We start from the raw sequence: 24,905 nt of genomic DNA, 5'->3' as shown, positions 1-24,905 counted from the left end.
TTCCGCTGTCATGGCGGCCTGAGGTCCCGGCAGTCGGTGAGGCGGCTGCAGGCCCCTCCCTGCAGAGCCGCTGGTCCGGCGGGCGGGGATGTGACCGAGGGCCCTGCCGGCCTGCCTCGGGCGTCGCGTCAGCTCCGTGTCAGTGCCCTCAGTCCACACCGATGGCTGGATCCGGCTGTGCGTGGGGCGCGGAGCCGCCGCGGTTTCTGGAAGCTTTCGGGCGGCTGTGGCAGGTACAGAGCCGCCTGGGTAGCGGCTCCTCTGCCTCGGTGTATCGGGTGCGCTGCTGCGGCACTCCTGGCTCACCCCCCGGCGCCCTCAAGCAGTTCTTACCGCCAGGAACCACCGGGGCTGCGGCCTCGGCCGCCGAGTATGGTTTCCGCAAAGAGAGGGCAGCGTTGGAACAGTTGCAGGGTCACAGGAACATCGGTAATTGCCAATATCTCCCTTCTCTTCTTAACCAGGTCTCAGAGCAAGCGTACACTCCCCATCTCGGCCTGGCATACGGTCTTCCGTCTTTTAGGCGGGAGAAGTAGGTCCGGCCCTGGCCTTAATCACCCAACCCAGGACCCTTTCCCATCCCCCTTTCACGCTCATACTGACTGTAATACGGTGGGCCGCTTTGCCCAGAGTTCTATAGTAGATGCTCAATAAATTCTGTTTTGCTTCAGTTCTATTTGGAAAATGCTGCACTTACTAGCACAGAGAATTATCTTTTGTAGTGAAAGGAGGCATGTCTTTACTAGATTGTCATGTCTTGTTCGGAAATTTTTGAATCTTTGCATACCAGTGAAAAATGGGAGATAGTTCTAGTACTTGTGACGTCAATGCTAATAGCTGATATAGATGTTACCTGATACATAATTTTTGTATGGATTTGGGAGAAATGACTCCCAAATTTTTCATAAGAATCCTTATAGAAATGTGAAAATGATACATACGCACTTTATACTTTTACCCACTTAAGACCATGTTTCGTGATTCAGATATTCACAATGTAAGATATGTAATGATTACTGATGATTGAGCTGTGAAAATAGTTTTCATTGCTAATACACCAACAGAGAGCATTTAATTATGACTTTGGCTCATAGATACATTACTTACTGACAAGCATGATCCATATTTATTGTGAATAGTGACCTTTTTAATATTACCATTTGGAGAAGAATTTCTTAATAGTGTTGCCCCCCCCCTTTTTTCTTTTTTAAGGTTTCCTGAATGATGTAGGTAAATCTGATATTTAAGAGGGAAATATTTTACATTTTTATAGGCCTAAGGACTTGTTGACTCTAAAAGATTAGGTTAAAATGTCATCTTGAATGTCTTGATCTCTCCTTTTAATATTTAATTATATAGTGCTATTTTGGGTCAAGAACCAATCTTCAGTTTTGGTTTTGTACATTGTGACATTTGCCTTAAGAATACTTAGTATTTGGATTTTTCTTTTGCTCATTTTTGCTTGGCACCCAAAGTGCATATTCACCCATCTCTGAGTGCTTGGGAAGCACAATTTTAATTATGTGCCATATTTAATATCTTTGAATTGTAATCCACTGTTGAAGGTCCTCTTATTTTATTAAAATCAAATAACCCACTTGCCCAAAAATCTTACTAATGGGAAAAATAAATTACGGCGGCTTGCTTGCTCATAACAATAATCCTTTTCTAGACTACCTCAAATTTGTATCTACTTTAGTAGTCACTTACTCTGAGTCTGGTTTTTAAAGTGTTACAATTTGTTTCTTTTTCTAGTGACTTTATATGGAGTTTTTACAATCCACTTTTCTCCAAATGTGCCATCACGCTGTCTCTTGCTTGAACTCCTGGATGTCAGTGTTTCGGAATTGCTTTTATATTCCAGTCACCAAGGTTGTTCCATGTGGATGATACAGCATTGTGCCAGAGATGTTCTAGAGGCCCTTGCTTTTCTTCATCATGAGGGTTATGTCCATGCAGACCTCAAACCACGTAATATATTGTGGAGTGCCGAGAATGAATGTTTTAAACTCATTGACTTTGGACTTAGCTTCAAAGAAGGCAATCAGGTAAGACTTATTTTCCCTCCCCACCCACTCAATTGTCTAAGCCAAATATTTTAAAATAACAGAGGTAGTTTAGTGGAGACTTAAAAGAGATATTTCTGTCTAAAATACTGAAGTGACTGGGGATTAAGCAGATAAAAAGAATTTCTTTGCCATACGTAGATATGTTTGGGTCAAGTAGGGGGAGCTAGTTTGAGAGGGCTCTGGAATTATTAGATGTACTTTACTTCATAGAATGGTTGGTTTTTGTTTGAACATTTGGTTAATTGCTGAGTTACTGTTAATTTGTCTGATGGCAGAACAGATATGACAATTCTGGCCAATGCATCATTCTCCATGGTTTATCAGCTCTTTGCAGAGTGTCCTTATTTATCAGAAGTGCGTAATGGGCAAGAGAGTATCTAAAGAAATGAGCAGTAGTGTGGAAAGTGCACAGCTTGCCTTTAAGAACTGCCCAGTTAATGAACCAAAGAATTATGGTAGCCAAGGACTAAAAATTTTGACGTCTCATTTGGCAATAGGTCACTGCACTTTCAGAGAGGTAAATACACCGTCGAGATGGATGGCAAGTGGGTAGTTTTTTATTGGTTATAATATTTACTCATCTTCTTCAGGATGTAAAGTATATTCAGACAGACGGGTATCGGGCTCCTGAAGCAGAACTGCAGAATTGCTTGGCTCAGGCTGGCCTGCAGAGTGATACAGAATGTACCTCAGCTGTTGATCTGTGGAGCCTAGGAATCATTTTACTGGAAATGTTCTCAGGAATGAAACTGAAACATACAGTCAGATCTCAGGAATGGAAGGTAAACTGCACCAGTGTTTTGCTTTGGAGTCCTTAATCCCAAATTAAGAATACTCAGTTTATAATGGTTCTCTTTGAGGACTCTCTGCTTCCTTCATCTCTTCCTTATTCCTCTTAACTGCGTTCATGTTACCTTCAGTGCCTCTCCTCACACCCTTGGCTACGGATGTGCTAATGAGCATTGAATACTCACTGTTACTAGCCTGGGCCTGGCATGTCTGAGTACTTGATAAAATGTTTGAATGAATGTATTTTCCCAAAGAAGCAAAAGTGATTTACTTTGTTTAGTAATGTAGTTGTATTACATTCTAAAATATTACTGAAAGTACAGTAGTATTCTCTGAGGATTGTTAGAGTGGATATTGGTTCTTTTACAAACAAAAACTGGAGGAACAGTTTTTGTAAAACCACTTGTTCCAGATGGTACAACTGGATCTTCCAGACCTGGGCTCCAAAATCTGTCCATTCTACTCAAAGTTTACTGTTCTGTCCACAGTTCCACATTGCTTTGTATTTGTTGGTACTCCATATATGAACTATCCCGAGAAGGTGACTGCTGCTTTTAAGACTGTTTCTTTGGGAACATGGGTTCTAAGTTTTAAACCTCTGACATAGGTTGGGAATAAACTATGTTATGTTTTCAAACATATTGAGACTTTATTTAATGTTGTGATGATATCACTATCCCTTTAGGCTAGAGGTTTGATTAAACAATGCAATGTTTAGGAATTATTGGTTTTAATATTAAACAAGTATTTTTTTTTTGCGCATCTAACACACAGTGCATGGCTATTATACCAGATGGAATTTAATTTCTTTTAAACCCCTAGTCATTGCTATCTGATGGAAGCAATCTCTTGGAAGGAGTATTTTAGTATCCTAGCGAGGGTACCTAATGCTTGCTTTAGGCAAAAAAATGCTGTCACATGAGTAAAACCAGTATCATTGTTTATCCCAAATAGTCAAGTATTCTTCCTCTAGTGCTAATATAGATACAGATCAATTATCTGCATTAGCTTTGACTAACTTTGAGCTCTTTGGACTATTTCTGCTTGAGCCAGAGCCAATCAGAACTAGATGCCATTGGACATTTTTTGGGGTGAAATTTAGAGGTGTGATGTGTACTAATGGAATCCCCAGTAGTCACATCCTAGATAAAAGCATCATTATTCTGCATTTTGTTGCTTTCTCTGAAGGCAAAATTGCTGACTATGAGCATAGGCTCAAGTTAAAACTCTAGGTTTTTTTTTATCTTGCCTCTACGTTTTATTATTAAATGTTATTTAAGTAAACTATATTTTGCTTTCTGTAAAATGAGAATAATGATACCACGTGTCTCATAAGAGTATTGAAAAAAAGAAACAATATCTATATCTTAGTGTAGTGTGTGGCCTGTGGTAAGTATTCAGTAAATTTTAGTGCTAATGATGATATCAGGTCTTTTTACTCATATACACATTTCCATAGCATTCAGGAAGGAAATGGTATGTTCTGCAAGGATTTAGGGTATGAGTAATGATGTGGCAGATTTAATTTTTAAAAACTGATCTGGTTTCTCTTTGATAGCTTATTTTATTTCTATTGGAAAACCAATTGAAGACTCATCTCGAAGACACTCTGACTCACCTAGCACACATTTGTTTTCTTACTTTGCATTAAACTACATTTCTGTGTGGTTGTTTTGGCATTTGTTTCTTTATCCATTCATCTTGTAAATGTTCACAGAGTACCGGGTACTGGGAATGGGGAAAAAGATGCTCCTCTTCTCTAGAAGTTTATAAAAATGTATATAATCTCCTTCATTGAGATTGTATTCTCTCAGAAGAGTGTTTTCTGTTGCATTTAACTTGTTAGACAGGTCAGTGCTATGTGTCTAGTTCTCAATAAATACAGATTGAATTGAATAACCAAAGGAAGACTTTCCTCTGTCTTTTAGGCAAACAGTTCTGCTATTATTGATCACATATTTGCCAGTAAAGCAGTGGTTAATGCCGCAATTCCAGCCTATCACCTAAGAGACCTTATCAAAAGGTACATTACATATTGTTTTAAGCTTGCTTTGTGTATATTTACTATAGGAAGCTTTTTTTTTTTTTCCTGAAGGGAATTATTATTTCTGGTTTGCTTAATCATGTGGAGGTTTTGCTCCTTTAGAATTAAAAATTTTTATAGATATTCTATACAGGCTAGCTTCTATAAGAAACAAAGCAATCGAGTCATTTTACTGAATTTATTTTGAAAGGAGTGAGTGTTCTTTCTTTCATGGGGAGTACCAGATGCTGGGCTCTTCTAGCAGCTGTTTATGCAGTGGAAGATAGATGATAGGCCACTTTACCTTTGACCTTTTATAGCTCTGGCAGTTGTATATACTTGATGGAAAGCAAATTTTTAAAGAATCTCTATTAATTAAAGACTAAGTTTACTTTGGACTACTGAAAAAGTTTCAAGTAAGATCATTATATATTATACTTTAAATACCATCTGGAGACATATCTGAGTAAATCCAATCACAGTAGGTATTTTAAAATAAGAAATAACGTGTGTTATCTGGTGGTTGATTTTTCACATTTCTAGTAGCATTATGGGTCAGAAATAAAATAATTAGTATTGTTGCAAAAGGGTGGATCTCTTGATCATGTCAAGTATTATTTCTTTGGACTATTGACCTTATAAACCTTCCAATTTGTTTTGTTTTGTTTTTGCTTTTTTTGGTAGAGCTACACCCAAGGCATGTGGAAGTTCCCAGGCTAGGGGTCGAATGTTATTGGAGGTGCAGCTGCCAGCCTATATGCCACATCTACAGCAGTACCAGATCTGAGCTGTGTCTGTAGCCTACACCACAGCTCACAGTAATGCTGGATCCTTAACCCACTGAGTGAGGCCAAGGATCCAACCTACATCCTCATGGATGGATACTAGTTGGGATCGATACTGCTGAGCCACAACAGGAACTCCTTTTTCTTTTCTTTTTTTTTTTAATTCTTTATTTTGAAATAATTGCAGATTCACAGGAAGTTGCAGAAGTGTTACAGAGAGGTCTATGTCCCCTTCACTCAGTTTCCCTGGTAGTAACATCTTAACATAACTGCAGAGCAATATCAAAGCCAGGAAATTGACATTATAGTCTGTGGACTCAGATCTCCCCAGTTTTAACTGCACTTACTTATGTGTTTGTCTTTTACAAATTATAATAGTTTTAAGTGGCTGTTAGTATATTAGATACATTACATGTTACGTTAGAAGCAATGTAAAATTATATAATGGAGTCTAGGATAGAAGTCAAATCTCCTAAGTTCTAGTATTGACTTTGTTATTTGGACATGAGGTTTGGTTTTGTTTTAATAATAGCTTTTCCTCCTTTCCTCTACAACTAACTAATACTAAATTTGGAAGTTACAGAAAATTGTGAAGAGAAAAATAAAAATTATAAATCCATTTTTTAGTGTTAATGCTTTGGTATATTTCTTTTTAGGATTTTTCTTCATATTTTGTTGTGTATGCATGTAAATTGAATCTTTTTTTTTTTTAATTGTAGACTAAAACGCAGATACTGAAAACAAATGTGTAGCTTAACAAATGCTTAGGAATTCTCTTATCCATCATTCAGGATGAAAAATAGAACCTTACCAGCTACTCCAGAAGTACCCCTATGTACCCCATCCCAATCTTAAGCTCCTTCTTTCTTCCTAAAAGTAACCACTACCCTGACTTGGATGGTTATTCATTGTTTTCATTATAGTTTTATTACAAGTGTGCATCCCCGAAGACTATGGTTTTAGTGTTGCTCTTCCATTAAAAAACAAACAAACTGTTTTAAGTTTCTTTCTTTCTTTCTTTTTTTTTTTTTTTGGTCTTTTAGGGCTGCATCCACAGCATATGGAAGTTCCCAGGCTAGGGGTGAATCAGGGCTATAGCTGCCTGCCTACACGACAACCACAGCAACGCAGAATGCAAGCCATGTCTGTAAACTGCACCACAGCTCATGGCAATGTCAGACCCTTAACTCACTGAGCAAGGCCAGGAATTGAATCTACATCCTCATGGATACTAGTCAGAATTGTTTCCGATGAGGCATGATGGGAACTCCCCTTTCAGGTTTCTTTTACTCTAAAAAGCCCCTTGATGATGTTCTTATTCTGTCATTTTCGCTTCATTTGGTTAACTAAAGATGAAATCAATGCTTGATTATCTTTATTTACTTGTTTTCGTAATGAATTGATTCCCTGTCATCTTCCACAGCAGATGATCCTATTTTTGAAAGGTCACAGTATGATTATTAACTAGTGATTTTAAATATATTTGGTATATTTCAATCCATTGCAGCGTTTATCCTGATTGAAGCTGAAATCCCATCTTTGATGAATGTGAGACTCTGTATGTTGGTTTTGGTAGACCTTATTACTTTTGATAGCTTCATAGCTATCTGGTGTGATAAGATGTACCCAGTTCACCATATATATTTCCTGCCCCAAACCTGGAAGTGACCACTTCTCCAAGTAGCCTGGTTTCTTTTAGGAGGAAACAGTATATTATAACCCAGTCTGGGTATGAGAATACTCATTGCCACTGAGGTGGTCATTGTTTCTAAACCTATTAAGTGGACAGTTTATACTGGTATTTCCAATTTAAATTGAATACCACAGTGTTTTTACTTTTGTGTTACATCTCTATCTCTTTTCTCTTAAGTCAAGAGTTCTGGTTCTTAAGGACAAAGAGCATACCAGATTAGAATATTTCATAATTACTCATTTGCCCTATTTCACATTACACTAAAACAGTCTCAATAGTAGTTCTTTAGTAAGATTACCAGAAACTTTTATTTTTGCATATGCTTTTCCCATTCTTCCCCCATTTGAAAAATAGTTATATCTGCATTCTCTTATTATGTAGTCATTACATGCTATATGCGCTCTGTTTTTAAACACTGTCACTTCATTTTAGTTCTCTGTGTAACTAGATATTTAATATTCACCACTGATCCCCATGTTGATGTCTCTCTAATCATTTTGGTATACTGAAGCTTGTTGTCTTGATTATAGGATTAATGTTCTTTGAGTTCTTGTATGTTAATAATGGTAAAACTGTGCTTATGTGAAAGTCTGTTTATCTGGGTATAAAAATCCTTGGCATACATTTTTCTTTTCTTGAATGTCTTAAACATATTACAGTTGACCCTTGAACAACAGTGGATTTAGACTGTGTGAGTCCCAGTTATACATGGATTTTTTTCAGTAGGAACTGTACTATCTGCATTTGGTTGAATTGCTGGGTGCAGAACCATGGAAATAGAGGAACTATGGATATAGAGGGTGAGATACAAGATGCATGGATTTTTGACTGTGTGGAGATGTGCCCCTAAGGGTCAAGGGTCAACTCCACTCCGTTTTCTTCTAGCATACAGTGTTACTGTTGAAAACAGTGCTGATAACACTGTCTTTATATTAAAAGTCACTTTTTTTTTGGTCTGGATTTCCAGAGGATTTCATCTTTTTCTTAAAATTTGCCTAGTGATTTCACCAGAATAATAGATTTTGATTGTTCTGGGTTGATATTCTGAGGAAGTATGTAGTTTCTAGTCTTTTTGTTTTAGGCAAGTATTCTTAAATTACAGTTTTTAAGAACTTATTCCATTCCCACGCTTTGGTGTTCTTCTTTAGGCACACCCATTCTACATATATATTAGATTTTCTTTTACTCTATTCAGTATCATCCCTTTCTCTTGCATCTTTTAAAATTTATTTCATTATTTTTTTTTTTCCCCTGAGATCTCCTGGCTCTTCCCCTCCCCTACTTTTTTCCTTTTATCTCTTTCTCAATTTTTATTTACCCTATAAATTTGGATTCTCTTCCCAAGATTTGTTTTCTCTGTAGGACTCTGCCCTGGAAGGGAGCTTCAGCTGGTTGGTTTTGAGAGGTCCTGGTGCTGAGATTACTTTAGCCCCTTCAGACCTTATAGAAGGCCCCTTGCCTTCACTTGGAAGTAGAGTGTGTAACTCCTGGTAGTTTCAGCTCCTTTTCTCAAATTGGCTTACTGTGCTTTTCAATGAATACCTGCTGGCTTTTTGAGGTTATTTTTTTTTCCCCCTCTGGTTCATTATATCAATTTGTTGTGTTCCTCTACTTTCTTCTAGATAGGTGCTAAGGTGGAGCAAGTCTTACTGATATTTATGGTCTGTCCCTAGCCTTTTGTGTTTGGGGGTCTAATGGGATTACCTGCTTTTGTTACAGATGTTTGTAGACTTTTGATTTTGCTATCAAATTGCTTTATTATTGGGGGGATTTGACAAGATTCAAAGTTATTGCACCACTACCTTCTTCTTTTTTTTTTAATTGGATTACTCTAAATCTATGTCTGGCTTTTTTTCACTTAGAAAAAGAGTTTTTTTTTTTTCTTTTTTTACAGAGTATTACAGAGTATGGACCACTTTCCCATTTTGTATTTATTAATCAAAAACATTTTAAATTAAAATATAATATTATGTCTTAGGTATGTATAATAATTTGTTGAACTATTTACTCACAAATAGCATTTAAATCTTTTGTAGGTAGATGAATGATTCAATAAGTCATGCTAATATAATTAATGCTGTGGTGAACATTTAGACATTTTTATTTTCTTCAGTGGTTGCATTTTCAAATGATTTGACAAAAATTGTAAAAATACCTGTTTTTGTATTTTAGCATGCTTCATGATGATCCAAGCAGAAGAATTCCTGCTGAAATGGCATTGTGCAGCCCATTCTTTAGCATTCCTTTTGGTAAGTTGTGTACTTTATTTGTTTCTTGATTATTTGACAGCCACATAAGACATGAGAACTAATTTATATTTCTAAGCTCCTTTGCCTGATATTCATCAATTTATTGGGGGGCATTTACGTTTAACCATGTTATAATGAATTTAACAGCCCCTCATATTGAAGATTTGGTGATGCTTCCTACTCCAGTGCTAAGACTGCTAAATGTGCTGGATGATGATTATCTTGAGAATGAAGAGGAATATGAAGGTCAGTGCTTCCTAAATTATATTTTATTGTGTCTGTGGGATAGTCACATCAATTCATAAAATTCCTCATAGTTTACTAATTTATATGTGAGGATGTTGCACTATATGATCTCTAAAATGCTGTCATTTTTTGTTTCCTGCTATAGATTTAATGTGCCTCTCCCCCCTCAAATTTGTGTGACAAAGCCCCGCCCCAATATGATAGTATATAGAGTTGGAGACTCAAGGAGGTAATAAGGCTAGATTAGGTCATGAGGATGGGTCATGATGGAATTAATGCCCTTTTACAAAGGAAAGACAGGAGAGCTCTTTCTCTTCTCACTTTCTCTCTCTGCCATGTGAGGATACAACAAGAAGGCAGCTCCGTACATCACACACCAAATATGCTTGCACCTTGATGTTGGAATTCCAGCCTTCAGAACTGTGAGAAATAAATATATTGTTTAAGCCACTCCAAGCAGGCTAAGACAATACCTAAGGTCTTTTCAACTCTTCTACATCATATAAGCCTTTACCAAATAATTAAAAAGATTACTTTTCCCAGCTACTACTTTCTCTCTGTCGTTCTAGTCCCGCCCTGTGTTTTCATTTCTCCTTTTTAGCTCTCTTATTTGTATTTAACAATTCATTCACTCAAGGCATATCTACTGAGTATTACCACTTGCCACTGTGGAATTATTTTCTGTCTTTAGTATAGTAGGGGAGACAGTTATATAAACAGTTACAGTTTTGATAAATCTGAAGGTAGGGTAGTATACTGAGGCAGAGAGGAGGGGTTTTAACTCAGTCCAAGTGATGCATGAATGGGCATCTCTACAGAGGTAATATCTGAGCTTTGCTAGTAATTGGAGTTGCTTGGCTAAAAGTTGAGGGGTTGAGCTAAAGGTAGCTCAGAGACAGAGATGAGAGAAAGTGGCATGTTCAAAGAACAGCAAATTGTTTGCTATGGCTTTGTCTTAGGATGTTCATTGAGGAGCAGTCAGTTAAGACTAAAGAGGTAGCCAGAATACAGATATCAAGTAGGTTTGCTTGCTCTGTTTAAAAATTTTACATGTGGAACCTAAAATATGGCATAAATGAACCTATTTACAAAACAGAAACAGATTCACAGAGAACAGACTTATGGTTGCCAAGGGGGAGAGGGGAGGGAGCGGGATGGACTGGGAGTTTGGGGTTAATAGATGTGAACTGTTACATTTAGAATGTATAAGTGATGAGATCCTACTATCTAGAGCAGGGAACTATATCCAGTCTCTTGGGATAGACCATGATGGAAGATAAGAAAAAGAATGTGTATATGTACATTGCATACATATATATATGTATGACTGGGTCCCTTTGCTGTATAGCAGAAATTAGCATAGCATTGTAAATCAACTATACTTTACTTTTAAAAAATTTTTTAAAAAGAATTTGGGCTTTAATCCCTGAGATAGTAGCACTGGAATATAAACTACACAAAAGAAGTTTGCATCGGGAATAGAATAGTCCCTAGCTTATGTTCAGTGCTCAGTAAATATTTGTTCTTTGTTGAATGCAACAAATAGCCATTAAAATTTAAACTAGGAGAATGATATAGTCAAATTTGGGTTTAGTCAGAGCATTTTGGAAGCAGAGTGGTGCATGGACTAAAAAGGAGGCCCAAATTTAAAAACATCAATTGCTTAGTATTAAACATTTTCTTTGTGGAAAGTTAAACCTTTACAGATGAAGCTAATTTTACCACACTGTCTCTTGTAAGGGTAAATCATTTTATGTCTCTCAGCTTTATGGCAAATGAAGCACACATAATTTCTTTGAATCTGTGACAGTTGTGAGAATCTTCAGTTTCTATTTTTTAGGATGCCTATTTATCTGAAAGAATACTCTTGTCCTCAGCATTGTTTTCATCAGGTCATTATGATACAGTAGTTCTAAATAATCTCTTGACATCTAATTCAAACTACTACTGAAATCCCTTAAGTATCTACCTACTGTACAGTCTTCATCGTCTAATTCTGTCTCCTAATTTTATCTCTATAAAACTCAAGCTTGGACTTTCTTGAATAAACCTTAGGGTAAACTGTACATACTCTTTGCTGTATATCTTGCTAGGTAACATCTTTTTTCTACTTCTAAATATACTGAGTATTTAAATATTTTAATATGCTATTAAATCTTAATGTTTAAGAATCTTACATGAACTAAAGTGCAACAGACAATATAGTACCATTAAATGCCTTTGTTCTGATTAACAAGATCATTATCAAATAACAAATTTTTGTTAAGTGTGACTAGCTAAAATTAATGTGTTAGAATATCTGTCTTGTATTCCTCGTGGTGGTAGGGAAGAAGTTTAGACCAAATTAAATCACAAATCATGTATAAGTTAGAGTATTAACACAAAACAAAACAGAGAAGTAAGGGAAGGAGTAAGATAGAAAAAAGAAAAAGAAAAGGAAGGAAGAAGGGAAGACAAGGAGAGAGAAAGGAAAATCATTTTTAACTAAAAAATCATGGGAAATTAAAAATATATGTATATATTCCTGGAATGGGAAAGGCCTTTTACTAGTATGGCACAAAACTCAGAAGTTAATAGTTACAACAAATTTCACCTTGACATAAACTATCATAGACAAAAAATTTACAGCTCTTATCACAGACAGAACACTTATAAATCAAGCCAATAGATAATGGATAAAGGATATAAATAGACACTTTATATGAAAGGATGTACAGTGTATCTCACACACTTACTTTGTTCTCATTTATTGAAATGCTTATTCCATACTTTGATATCTGTGTTACCTGTCACATTGACAGTGAAGAAGATACTTGAAAACCCTCTTATGGGTAAGTAAGGTACATGAAAACATACTCTCATACATCTCTGGAGAGAGTTTAAGTTGGTGAACCTTAAGGAAAGGCAAATTGGTACCTTTAATAATTATGAATTCATACCAGTTTTGACCTAGAAATTCCATTTCTAGAAAATTAAGAAATAAAAAGTGAAATGAGATATGTACAAATTTATCTTGTACAGTATTAATGATGGCAAGAAGTTTGGAAATAGTTTAGTTATTTAGCAGTAGGTCACATATTAGAGAATTTATCAACCATTTTATAGAGTGAAATATCATACAGCCATAAAAATAAAATAGAAAATTTCATGTAATGACATTGAAAGTTCTAAAATGAGAATGTTATTTTTAAAAAAGCAAGACTGGAATTTTGTACTTAAAGCATATATGACATATGTAACCTTATTTATGGAAGGATACAGAAGAAACTGATAATGTTTATTGTCTTCAGGGAGGGGAACAGAATGACATTTTGGAAAGTGGAGAGAAGACTTTTTTGGATTTTGAATCAATTGAATGTATTAACTATTCAAATCTTAAATTTAGAATTTAAAAAGGAAATTATTAAATGCATTAACTTTATATTGTTCTGAATTTTGGAAGTTGTGGGAAATAACCTCATTACCTATATGTGGATTCCTGAATTCTTTAATTTAAAATTTGAAAATAATGAATGTTGGCTAGTTACAACAAAGTTGTTACTATTGTTTTTATTAATAACTAGATGTTGTAGAAGATGTAAAAGAGGAGTGTCAAAAATATGGACCAGTAGTATCTCTGCTTGTTCCAAAAGAAAATCCTGGCAGAGGACAAGTAAGTGAATGTTTTCATATTCCAGAATAATTCAGAGGTTATTAAACCCTGTACAAAATGTTTTAGTTCTATAGAAAGATGTACACAAAATGTTGCTAGGGATTATGAATTTTCATTAAGGCTGCTTGTATTTTCTTGTACTTTTCACTTTTTCCAAAGGTTCTGTAATATATATGCACAAATATCAGTTAAAATTATTTTTAAAAAATGTTAATCTACTTTAAGCCATTGTATACAGGCCAGCTGAATCATATGCCAATTTAGGTCAGGGTCAGCTACAGAAATATTTGGCCCAATTTTCTTCTAATTATGTATAGTTAGAAAACCATTTAGGTTAGGTTCTGATTGTAATAGAATTATCAGTAGTAATTTAGACAAGGAAAATGTACCAGACTGAGAATCCTGAAAGCTGAGTTCCAGTCTCAACTTGACTGGCTTTATGATGAACCTTATTAGATTTTTTCATCTATAAAGTGTATAGGCTAAAACTATGATCACAATCTAAAGAAAACTATGCTCCTAAATGAAATAATACGACAGTAAATATAAGAGAAATCTTTTATTGGTAGCTTTTGATTTTTCAGGAAACAGGATATTGTTTTACTCTGTCTAAGCATGTCTCAACCTCAGGGCCACTGACATTTGAGTGGAATAATTCTTTGTTGGGGGAGCTGCCATGTATAATATAGGATATTTAGCAGCATCCCCATTCTTGCTCACTAGAAGTCCTCCTCCCATCCTTCTCCTCAGTTGTGAGACCAAAAATGTCTCTAGGCAGTGCCAAATGTCACCTGGTAGGTGAAATCACCTCTGGTTGTAGATTTATTTTTTCTTATGATTCAAGATTATGAAAATTCTTAGCAACGGGAAAAAAGAGAAAGAAATCTCACTCTGGTCTTATTGAAAGGTTGTTATTGCCAGTCTGGTAATAACAGCATTTGCCTCATTTGATGTTAGGAACATACTGAATACATCATTGCTGTTTATTTATTCAACCAGTATTTATTAAGCATCTGTCATGTTCTAGGCACTGGGATACAACAGTGATCAAAACAGATAAAAGAATATATAGTGATAAGTGCTGTGGAGAAAAAGATTGGAAAAGAGGTTTAAAGGGTGCTGTGGTGGGTGGATTGCAGTTTTAAACAGAGAAGTGAGGAAGGACATACTGGATTACTTTTGCGTTGAAATTTGAAGGAGGTAAGGAGAGAATTCTATCAAAGGGAGCCTCAAGTTCCAAGGCCCCGAGTGTGCCTGATAGATTTGAGGAGGTCAGTGTGGCTTTGCAGAGTGAGAAAAAGGGAGAGTTGTAGGAGATTAGACCAGGAAAGTATGGGAGCGAAGAGGGCAGATCAAAGTAGAGTGAGCCTTGTAGGTCACTGAGATAACATTGGCTTTTATACTAAGGAGAAGGGAAGGTATTGGAAGATTTTGAATTAAGGACTGACATGATCTGACTAATGATATTAACCTGACTGATCAAAATGGAATGGGAGACATAGAAGAGAGAAATGGAATATTTTCAGGGGAGATGTATCTGTCTTTAAGATGACATGAAAAAATAAGTCTTTATGAGCAAAAAGACATTTGTTTTATTAGCAAAAGAAGTAAGCTTCTGTTGACATTTAAAGAAGAGTGAAAGCAACTTTTGATAAACTTAGAATCACAGATTTAATTTCTTTAGTTTATTGAAAATGTCTGTTGCCTAGTTGGTAAAGCCAATTTGAGTTTTTCAGTTCAAATTAACACTATATTTCTTTTTAAGGGATATTGCCAAAAAATACTGGAAAATAGATTATGAGATATATTTTGTGATTACAAAAGGTAGTCAAAGTTAAAATGATAGCACTCTAATATAATTTAATTTCATAATAAATTATAAAATGTATTTCCTCCTTATTTAGTGTGGAATGATGGAATTTGTAAACTTACAGATTATCTGTGAAGCAAGGAGTATAGTAGAAAGTATGGTACTCTTTCTGTAAGTGCATGTCTACTCATTTATTGAACTTTGTCATAGAATGAAAGAGACAAAATCAGTTCCACTTCTCCATTTTACAATAAATATGAATTCAGAAAATGCTATCATAGGCCAGAATACCCTAGGTCTAAAGTCACACATCATCCCTAACAGAAATATTTGCATGAGACAGAAAGTGACCAGTCATAGACAGAGCTTGGTGCTTTGTTTACCAAGGAAAAGTCCATTAAAAAAGTGCTTTATTTGAAATTGCTTCTTTTTATGCTCTGGAGGTTTTTATGCCCTTTGGAAATAACTTTGCTCTGTCAAGTGGGAAAAGGGCTCCTATGAAAAGGGAAATGAAAAAGAATAACCTGCCTGAACTTCTAAGGCAGATCCAGTTTTAGGATAAGGTACACATGAAAGTTAAGAATCTGGGAATTGATGTCCTTAAAACTATCTATTCTTTCATCCTCTTTAAAATCTCTAAGTGTCCTAGGATGCTCGCACCTAGTTTGAAGAATATTGATGTAACTAACAAGGCATACAACTAAGGCAGGACAACTAAGGTAGGAGAGGCAGTTCTTTTCCTGGTTCACAGAATTTAAGGGTAACTGAAGACAAGTCATTTCACCTTCTTGAAACTTTTGCTTTAGTATACCATCAGAAAGAACTAAAATTATTATGATATTTTACCTACCTATGGAAAAGGAAATTATCCTAGTTTTAAACTTCTTCCATTCCATTGTTGTAGCTTCTACAAATCTTCTTTGAGGTGCTGTTGAAATGCAATTGTTCTCTGGGCTGTTTGGCCCTATCCTCAGCAAGCATTATTCAGCACTCCTCTTTAAACTTGGCAAAAGGATGGGATGAACATTTTGATAGAACTTCTCAGAATTGAACTGAGTTCTAGGGAAATACTCCAAGCTTTGCTATTCAAAAATATGGTCCATGGACCAGCAGCAAAGGGATGCTGGCATCACCTGGGAGTTTGTTTAGAAATGCAGAGATTCAGGCACTACCTTAGACCTAATGAATCTGTATTGTAATAAGGTCCTCAAGTGATGTTTTCTCTGTCCTCTTACAGGTCTTTGTTGAGTATGCAAATGCTGGTGATTCCAAAGCTGCTCAGAAATTACTGACTGGAAGGATGTTTGATGGGAAGTTTGTTGTGGCTACCTTCTACCCGCTGAGTGCCTACAAGAGGGGATATCTGTATCAAACTTTGCTTTAATCAGTAACCTAAGGACTATTTCCTGTTTCTCCTCTTCCATTTCCTTGGGTTATTGTATTCTACATCTGAATGCAGAAGTACCCCTACCATTTTGAGGGAATACTTTGTACACTTATTCAGTCCTACTAATGTGCAGCCATTGGTTAAGCAGTGACTGCATTGCAAACGTTTGGCACTGAGTAGGACAAGACCTCTCAGCTATATATTGAGGGGCTTTAGAGCATCCATGTGGGCAACCTTTTTTTGTACAGTAGGGCAAGTGCTGCTCTTCAGTATGTAACCTAAACAAATATTAACTATTTCATGTGATCATGAGGCAAAGATGAATAATATCATGTCGTAGTGAATATTAACAAATATGTTAGAGTTGGTGACATCACTTACAGATTATTCCTTTATGTTGTCAGATGGTTCTTCCTTATTGTTGATATCCATGGTTGGCACTGGATGCTCTCAGTAATGTTAAGTAATCATCAAGCAACAGTTCCCTGCTGTGTTCTTAACACTGAGTTATGAATTTTTTTTTAAAGGAGTACTGTAGTACTGAATATTCCTTTAAAGAAACTGCAGTGAGCCTATCTGCATTTTTAAAATTAAGGCTTTTAAAATAGAAAGCTGATGCTTGATCTTGCACAATTTTTATGTCTAGTATGTATGTTTGAGTGAGTGTGCAGTTGTGAAAGGTTAGAGAAAATTTGAGTCAGTGTTCTTTATAGTGTGAGTCTTGTGAGTTAATATAGTCTATGCCCATCTCTTCCCTACGTGTTTAATATCTGTAAGATTTAGGATACAAATTTTTTGGAAGTTAGTCTCTTTGATAGAATGAAAGGAGAAAATAGTTCATTCCTGAGAGGCCCAGAACAGATGAGTATAACCTGAGTTATATTGAAACTCTTCTAAAGTGAAAAAACTGTCTTAAAAAAGTTTTGGTAAATTGCCCCATCCTTCCATCTGCTTTAGACCCTGCGTTAACTCATCTGTTTTGTACTGAATCTTCTATGAACACTGTAAGATTTCTCAAGATAAGAGTTCTGCCTACTATGATGGAAAATTGAAGTGGGTCAAAAAGAAAGAATTAGTTGTTCAGTGAAGGGAAAAGGGGGAAAAAAAAAGACAGGGTGCATAATCAAGGATTTTTTATTTCTTCCCTTCTCTCTCATCTCCCTTCCACTCCTTCTTTTCCTCTTCCTCCATTCTGTACCTCATCCTGAAGAGAGGTTAGAGGAAAGCATCCCGGGTGGTCTGGCTGTTGACTGCGAGGAAGTAAACAAAGGTGTAGCTCTCATAAGGTGGAAGTAGAAAGGAAGAAAAGCCCATAAAGAATTCTTAAAAGCATTAGCAATCTAATGTGTCCCTGGGTAGAGGTTACTAGTATGCAGAAGTTCACAGACACAGATTGATTATGTGGTTTTAGGAATTATAATTAGGCATTCTACCCACTTTATAGAAGATTGTCTTCAAAGGTTTAAATCTTAGGAAACCTTTATAAAGCACTGATTATACAAAAAAAAGTTATATACAGGTTATGAATTTTTTCTTACCTAAATGAAAATTTTATTTATTTATTTTTTTCCTAAGGAAAAAGTCTTATATACCTTACCCTGCTGGAAGCCTCCTCATATAGTCTTTCTTTGTATGTGCCATGCAGGTTATTGAGAGCCCAATTAAGAATTTATGGCTTAGAGAATGAATTATTATACCCTGTTCAAACAATTACTATTTGATATTTTAATTACTCACAGTTAATCTGATTATTCAGGACTCTCCTTAATATTTATTAAGAAACCAAATTTTCTATAATAAGGAGGCTGATTAATGAATTGCCAAAAGGTCTTGTGGCCTGATGCCCAAGGGAAAATTGTGTAGTAAGCTTCTAATATGTGCTCTTAGAAGGAAGGACAGTAATTTTTCATTTTGGTACTTTCAGAGGTTGATTAGCTGGTTTCATATAAAAATTGAAGAGAGTATAGCCAGTATTTTGGAGACCTAAGCTTTCCTAAAACATAACTGTTTGTGTGGGTAGCAGCTTAAATGGTGATTAAAAATACCAGGTCCTTCCATACATGCTGATGAACACAGAATGCAGATGAATTCTTTTAAAGGGCAAGTATTCTAGGTTAGCATGTATACCTTTTTCATCCCCATCCCCACCAAAAGAAAAATCCTTACAAATAAACTGCAGATAGGCTGCTAAGCTTAATGATGCAGTATGCTGCTAACATCTTGATGCTGAATTTCACAGCATTCTTTGATCATCTTCTTATTACTGATGTATTCATGCATATGTGTAGTGTTTAACACTGTAGAATTTTATCACAGGAGATGCTAACTAGATTTTTAAGGGAGCTGAGGGAATATCGATGACCCTAAGTAACCATGCATTGAATTAAATATTTTATATTTAAGCCACAGAATTGAAGAGATGCCTCCTGTGATTTAAATTACAGCTCTTAGCCCATTACTACCAAAGATGACATTTGCAGATTCTCCCTCCCTCCTCTGATATTATAAGAAGTTTAATCTTGATATCTTTCTTTAAACTAAACCAAATATTATTAAAGATGCAATTTTCATGTTCCTTTTAGGATGGAACATATACAGAGATTTTGACTCCTTGAAGTTATTAAAAACATAGAAGTTTTCTTTTTGAGAGGTAGGGTAAACAGCTGAGGGTTCATGTCACTTAACCCCTACCATTTGGGAAAATTTTATCTCAGGTAGTTTTTCTTTCCCTAAATTAATATCTAGGCTTCTTTACTCTTGCCTTCTAGTTTCTTCTTTATTGTTCCATGGTATTGTCATGGTACATTTTTGTCCCAGAAAAGGCATATGAGTTGATTATTCTATAGGAAATCTTTGGTTCTTTGGAAACATATTTGGAGGAGGTGGCTAGTTAGCCACTGTCAAAACTTGTGAAAAACTTTAAATGCTGTATTTAGAGGAGGAGAATAAGTAGAGTCGGACACCTCAGTAAAAGCACTGGCTAAAAGAAACTATTTGCTGCATTTTTAAAGGAATAATAACAAAATTATCCTCTTGCAATAAGAAATTGCATTTATTATTACTGGATGTCTTCCTTGTTTTGTAACCATCAGTATAGCAACCCTTCACAGAAAAGTTCCCTCTGCTATGCCTTGAGCCAGTACTATGGCTGCTTTTAGAAGTTTTACTCATCCTTCTCTGTTTTCATTGCCTTCTAGATTCATGTTACTAGGATTTGTATTTTACCTTTGAGCAAATTTATTGTAAGAAATGCTGCCAGAAAAAGTGCTGCCATGTAAAGGAAGATGAAGAGAAACTATGGGTATAAGGTTTGTTTTTGTCTTAGTACACTGGACTTTCACCCTGGTAAGGGTATCAGTTACCTTTCTGGGATAAACTGTAGTCAGGATAGCTCATTTGAGTTTATTTCTCAAATGCAGGTAACTGGCATTTTGGCATCATTTACTTCTTAGTTTTATATTCTGACCCTACAGAATTAGGCCTGTTTTAAATAATTTCTATTATTAGTTAATACTTGGCAGCATGACATTTTATTTTTTTATAATTTAATGAAAATCAGCACCATAGTAACTAATGGTAATTGTAACAGCATAGTTACTGGGTAAGGGAGTGGGGGAGGCACTCAGTAACCACGTGTTTTATCTGGACTTTTATGCAAGGGTACATGGCTTTATTCAGATTAGGGTACAGATGGAATTGCATCATGGCTTTTAGTCTGGTGGGTATGTAGACAGTCAAAGATTTAAGCAAGTGCCTTGTGTTTCCTGGAAAATACTGAAACTCATTTGGGTGTAAGCTTCCCAGATGATGATAATTATTGCACCTTTGCCTTTTCCTTGGAATAATTTTTGGATTGAGTCGTGTAGTATAAAACTATTCATATTTGGTTTTTTTTTTCTGATATTACATGTAATGGAAAGCCAGAGCTGTCTGGCAGAATCTAATTGTTCATTGGATCTCGTTCCATTTTTAATATTAGGTTCCTTCTTCAAATCTTATTACTGTAGCTCTCTGATATAATTTATTTATTTCTTATCAACTGTGGTCACAATATAGACCAGTCTTTGGTCACAGTTAGCTCAAAAGAATTTCCATTTCTTCTTAAGGTGCTCAATAAATCACCTTTATTTTGAGATAGTAGCCTTTTCAGGCTAGTGTTACTTTCTCTCTTTCTCAATGAATATATGAATGTCAAATCTCTATGATACGGAATTCATCTGAGCCTCTTGTGGTTTATTTGGATAAGTTATGTTTTCTTAGTTATAGAGGAACATGGATGTTTTGGTCTTTGAAGTACCCCAAATTTTAAAGGTTTTGTTTTGGTAGGTTAGCTGCTTCTCTACCTGACACCACAGGATGTATCATGCTTGTTTTCTTAGCCACCTCCCCTCCTGCAGTGTTTTTCACTGCTTTTTAAGTTATGTAATGACCAGTAGGTTTACACAGTGACATGCAATTGACAAGTACTTGGGAATATTTAAGAAGGTAAACAATTTTAACTATTTTTGCTGCAATTTTATAGGAGAAATGGGCTGTAAAAGAAATACCTATAAACTAGAGAGCATTTAGGAAATTGTATATTTTATAGGTGGTCATGAAGGTGACCTTCAGGATATAAGATATATAGTTTACACAACCTTTGTTCTCCTGATATGAAATTTTTATTCATTTTCCTATAGCTCAGCACTTTCATTGTCCCTTATACTGCTTTATAAGGATTAATGTTTTATATTTGCTTTACTTGTGCTTTTCAGAGAGTTGTCATAATCATGGCAGTTGTGTTTGTGGTACCATATGTGCTGGAATTTGTGGGAAATTTATAAACTGATTGCCTAAGTGTTATTTCCCATTAAATAAAGTAGGTATCACAATATCCTAAAGAAAACTGATGACTTTTTTGAAAGTCATACATGTTTTATAATCTAGGTTCATGGTATTTTAATTTAAAGGCAAAGAGAAGCATTCTGTATTATTTTGCCTTATATGAAAAAAGCTTATTTTGTTGTACTACTTTGTACAGTAAAAATAAGTCACATTCTGGAGGGAGGAAAAAAAAACCCAAACTGGAATTGTTAAAATTTTGTTCCTTTTGGGAAACCCCCATGTAAACAACAGAGCTATTTGTTATCATCAACTCTTGATTGTCAGCAAGAGAATTATTTGTAGTCACTTTTTTTATCCTAGGTTAGAACTGCCTTCCCTTTCTGACTTTTCCCCTTAATAGTGTTCGTGATGTCGGGACAGTGAATGTAGATGTAGTGAGGTGTTCAAAATCATACATCCACATCATGCATCTGTGGATTCAAAACCTCTTCAGTTATTTGAATTATCTATAGGTATATTATTTTTATTAGCATGGGTTGTCAGAAGTCTGCCAAATTTAAGAGTAAAGAACAGAAAGATGAGTAATAAAAATAAGAGGAAGGAAGAAAATGGCTTCCTTATTGGTATTAGTAATCATCCATATAGTTTATGATCTAAAAATGATATTTATGTTTTAAAATCCAAGTTTGGTACCTGTAACATAGAAACATTGCCTTTCCTACACATTCCTCATTGTCGTTTCCCAGAAAATTATTTTAAGAGTGTATGAGACCAGATTAAATATCCATATTTAATTTGTCTAGTTTTTAAAAATAAATATTTGAACTCTAGCTTTTTGTGAATTTGGTATACATCAACATTCATGCAAATCAAGGATTAGAAAGAAACTGGGAATTAGCCATCTCCATGTCTCCCTTTGCACATTGGGTACAGTGGTTGGCATTAGTATGCACTAGCTGCAATGTTATAGCACCTTATGGAATTAAGTAGTGTTTATTTATTATTAAGTAAAAAGGTTAAGCTGTATCTCTGTAGAATATCTATTTTACAGAGTGTAAAGCTGTCATATCATTTCCAGCAGGATTTAATTCCTTCATTCTTAATTTTTTTGAAAAAAACCTAAGTAATTTAACATTCCTTTATATTCTCTTAACAGTGTCAAATCTGGGGTAGAATGGATTCCCCCCCCCCCCCCCCCCCCCCGCCAAAGGGCTCCATCTTTGCTATCTTTTGGTCGCTCTTTGAAATCCAGTTATGATCAATAGATTTTAACAGTTGATGGCTTCCTGTATCAGCACTGGAGTGGTTGGTTGTGATTATTAAAACCTACTACTATTTTCCCTCAGTAACATGTAATTGCTATGTTTTTGATTAGAAGGTATGGCTAGAAAAAATGTGAATGATCACTTAAACCAAAGCCAGTTATAAGGAGTATTCTCTCCTGTTGGTTTACCTTCACCTCAGAACTACACGAATATTACAGTACACAGTGAATAGTTGTCTGTAACATTTCTACCAGTTGTTTCAGTAGCATTGGTCTTGGCATTTCTTGGCACTATGGTTCTCTGTTTTCGGTGATGTCTTATTTTTTGTGAGGGTTTTCTTTTGTTTGTTTTTTTTGTTTTTGTTTTTAATAAGTGGGACTATAAATGTAGATGTGTATCAGTACCAAATAGTTCTTTTCTCAAATCCTTGTATTTCTGATTTCTATTCAAGTCTTTTAAACCTGTTTTTTTCTTGCTGAGTGGCAAAGAACTTTTATTTTCCTCTAAACCTAAAAAAGTATGGACACTGCGTTTCAATTAACTGTATTGCATATAGTTTTTTGCCGAAAACTATCTGTAAACACAATTGCCTTGTTCAGTTTTGTTGTAAACTGAATTACCCTAAGATGCACTGTTGATATGCTTTCTGATGTGTGTTTGTTTGATAAGGGTGATAAAATAAAGCTTAAAAATACAAGAATTGCTTTTTTATTTCAACTATTTCTGTGTTCAGTATAAATATTCAAGTTTAGGTAACAGGTAAGTATACGTATTTTATGATTTAATTTTTACTGAGAATTACCACTGAAAAATTTCCATGTAGTTTCATTTACCCATTTCTAAAGAATATGATTTTTCATTTTTGAAAGTAGTACATCACACTGATAATATGGAGATGTAATTTTTTATTTTGGAGTAAATATTCTTGATACTATAGAAACAGCCTTGTCCATATTTAAAGATAGGGCAGATTATTTTTGTGAAAGAGTGTATATGGTTATGGTTAAAGAATTGGGGTTCTGCAGTTCCCATCGTGGCGCAGTGGTTAACGAATCCGACTAGGAACCATGAGGTTGCGGGTTCGATCCCTGCCCTTGCTCTGTGGGTTAACAATCTGGCGTTGCCATGAGCTGTGGTGTAGGTTGCAGACGCGGCTCGGATCCCGCATTGCTGTGGCTCTGGCGTAGGCCGGTGGCTACAGCTCCGATTCAACCCCTAGCCTGGGAACCTCCATATGCCGCGGGAGTGGCCCAAGAAATAGCAACAACAACAAAAAAGACAAAAGACAAAAAAAAAAAAAGAATTGGGGTTCTTCTTTTTTTAAAAATGAATTTTGTTTTTTCCATTATAGTTGGTTTACAGTGTTCTGTCAATTTTCTGTTGTTCAGCAATGACCTAGTCACACATACATAGATTACATTCTTTTGCTCTCATTATCCTCCATCATCTACTACATAAAATTATATATCTGAACAACCAAAATCCTTGAGTCTTAGCATGATTATATTGAACTTGCTAAGCAAATTTTCAGCTTAAAAAAAAAGTTGTTTTGTTGTAATTTGTACCTATCTCCACCATTCTACAATTTTTAGTAGGAATCTTTGACTTAGAAAAGAGGATGGAACATGAGAGGGTTTGCAATACGTAACTACTAAATCATTTCCAAAAGCTTTCCATGCCATATTTTTTTGTTTAAAAAGGCAATCCATGTGATTAACTACATTTTAAATCATGTTTAGATAAAATGTTTTGAGAGAAAGAATCGAGCATTTAAAGGCTTGACTTGAAGAATGAAAGCCGTAGTTAAGCAGGACCTGAACAAGTTGAAATTAGAGAAGTGATTATTAGTTTTAGTTCAGCATTTCCTAAACTGTATCCTTGGAGCATTAGCATGCTCTGTGGTACTAAGAAGCTTTAGGGATCAGGGCAGGATGAAAATATTCCACAATTAAATAAATTAGTACATTGCATACTTTTTCTAATTTTCTCAGAGAAGTCTAAACAAAAAGGATAGTATAAGTCAATGCTGGTATAACTTTCACCTAAATTCACCTATTGTCAATATTTTGACACTTTTTTTTTCAAAAATTTTTTTGAAGTATAGTTTATATAT

General features: G+C 35.4%; 1 protein-coding gene across 2 annotated transcripts; it reads left to right on the top strand.

Moving 5' to 3' along the window:
- UHMK1 (U2AF homology motif kinase 1) lies at positions 1-22,872 on the top strand. 2 transcript variants are annotated; one of them, XM_047784052.1, is made up of 8 exons: positions 1-429; positions 1,756-2,048; positions 2,660-2,851; positions 4,787-4,881; positions 9,532-9,608; positions 9,756-9,854; positions 13,418-13,506; positions 16,554-22,872. In XM_047784052.1, the coding sequence occupies exons 1-8, from the start codon at positions 162-164 to the stop codon at positions 16,698-16,700; spliced, it is 1,260 nt and encodes a 419-aa protein (XP_047640008.1). In that variant the 5' UTR covers positions 1-161; the 3' UTR covers positions 16,701-22,872. The 2 variants fall into 2 exon arrangements, with proteins under 2 accessions (XP_047640008.1, XP_047640009.1); XM_047784053.1 differs by lacking the exon at positions 9,756-9,854.
- Positions 22,873-24,905: the final 2,033 nt, after the last annotated feature.

This window comes from Phacochoerus africanus, chromosome 6 (genome assembly GCF_016906955.1).
Source record: "Phacochoerus africanus isolate WHEZ1 chromosome 6, ROS_Pafr_v1, whole genome shotgun sequence".
Classification (NCBI taxonomy): domain Eukaryota; kingdom Metazoa; phylum Chordata; class Mammalia; order Artiodactyla; family Suidae; genus Phacochoerus; species Phacochoerus africanus.
Note: the sequence above shows the minus strand (reverse complement) of the source record. Positions and strands in the feature narration are given on the sequence as shown.

What these genes read in the sequence shown, in the direction of transcription:
- UHMK1 (XM_047784052.1), top strand. Translation starts at nt 162, where the DNA reads ATGGCTGGATCCGGCTGTGCGTGGGGCGCGGAGCCGCCGCGGTTTCTG. An exon ending in GCAGGGTCACAGGAACATCG is followed by an intron (nt 430 to 1,755) that starts GTAATTGCCAAT and finishes TTCTTTTTCTAG; the next exon opens with TGACTTTATATGGAGTTTTT. An exon ending in AAAATCCTGGCAGAGGACAA is followed by an intron (nt 13,507 to 16,553) that starts GTAAGTGAATGT and finishes GTCCTCTTACAG; the next exon opens with GTCTTTGTTGAGTATGCAAA.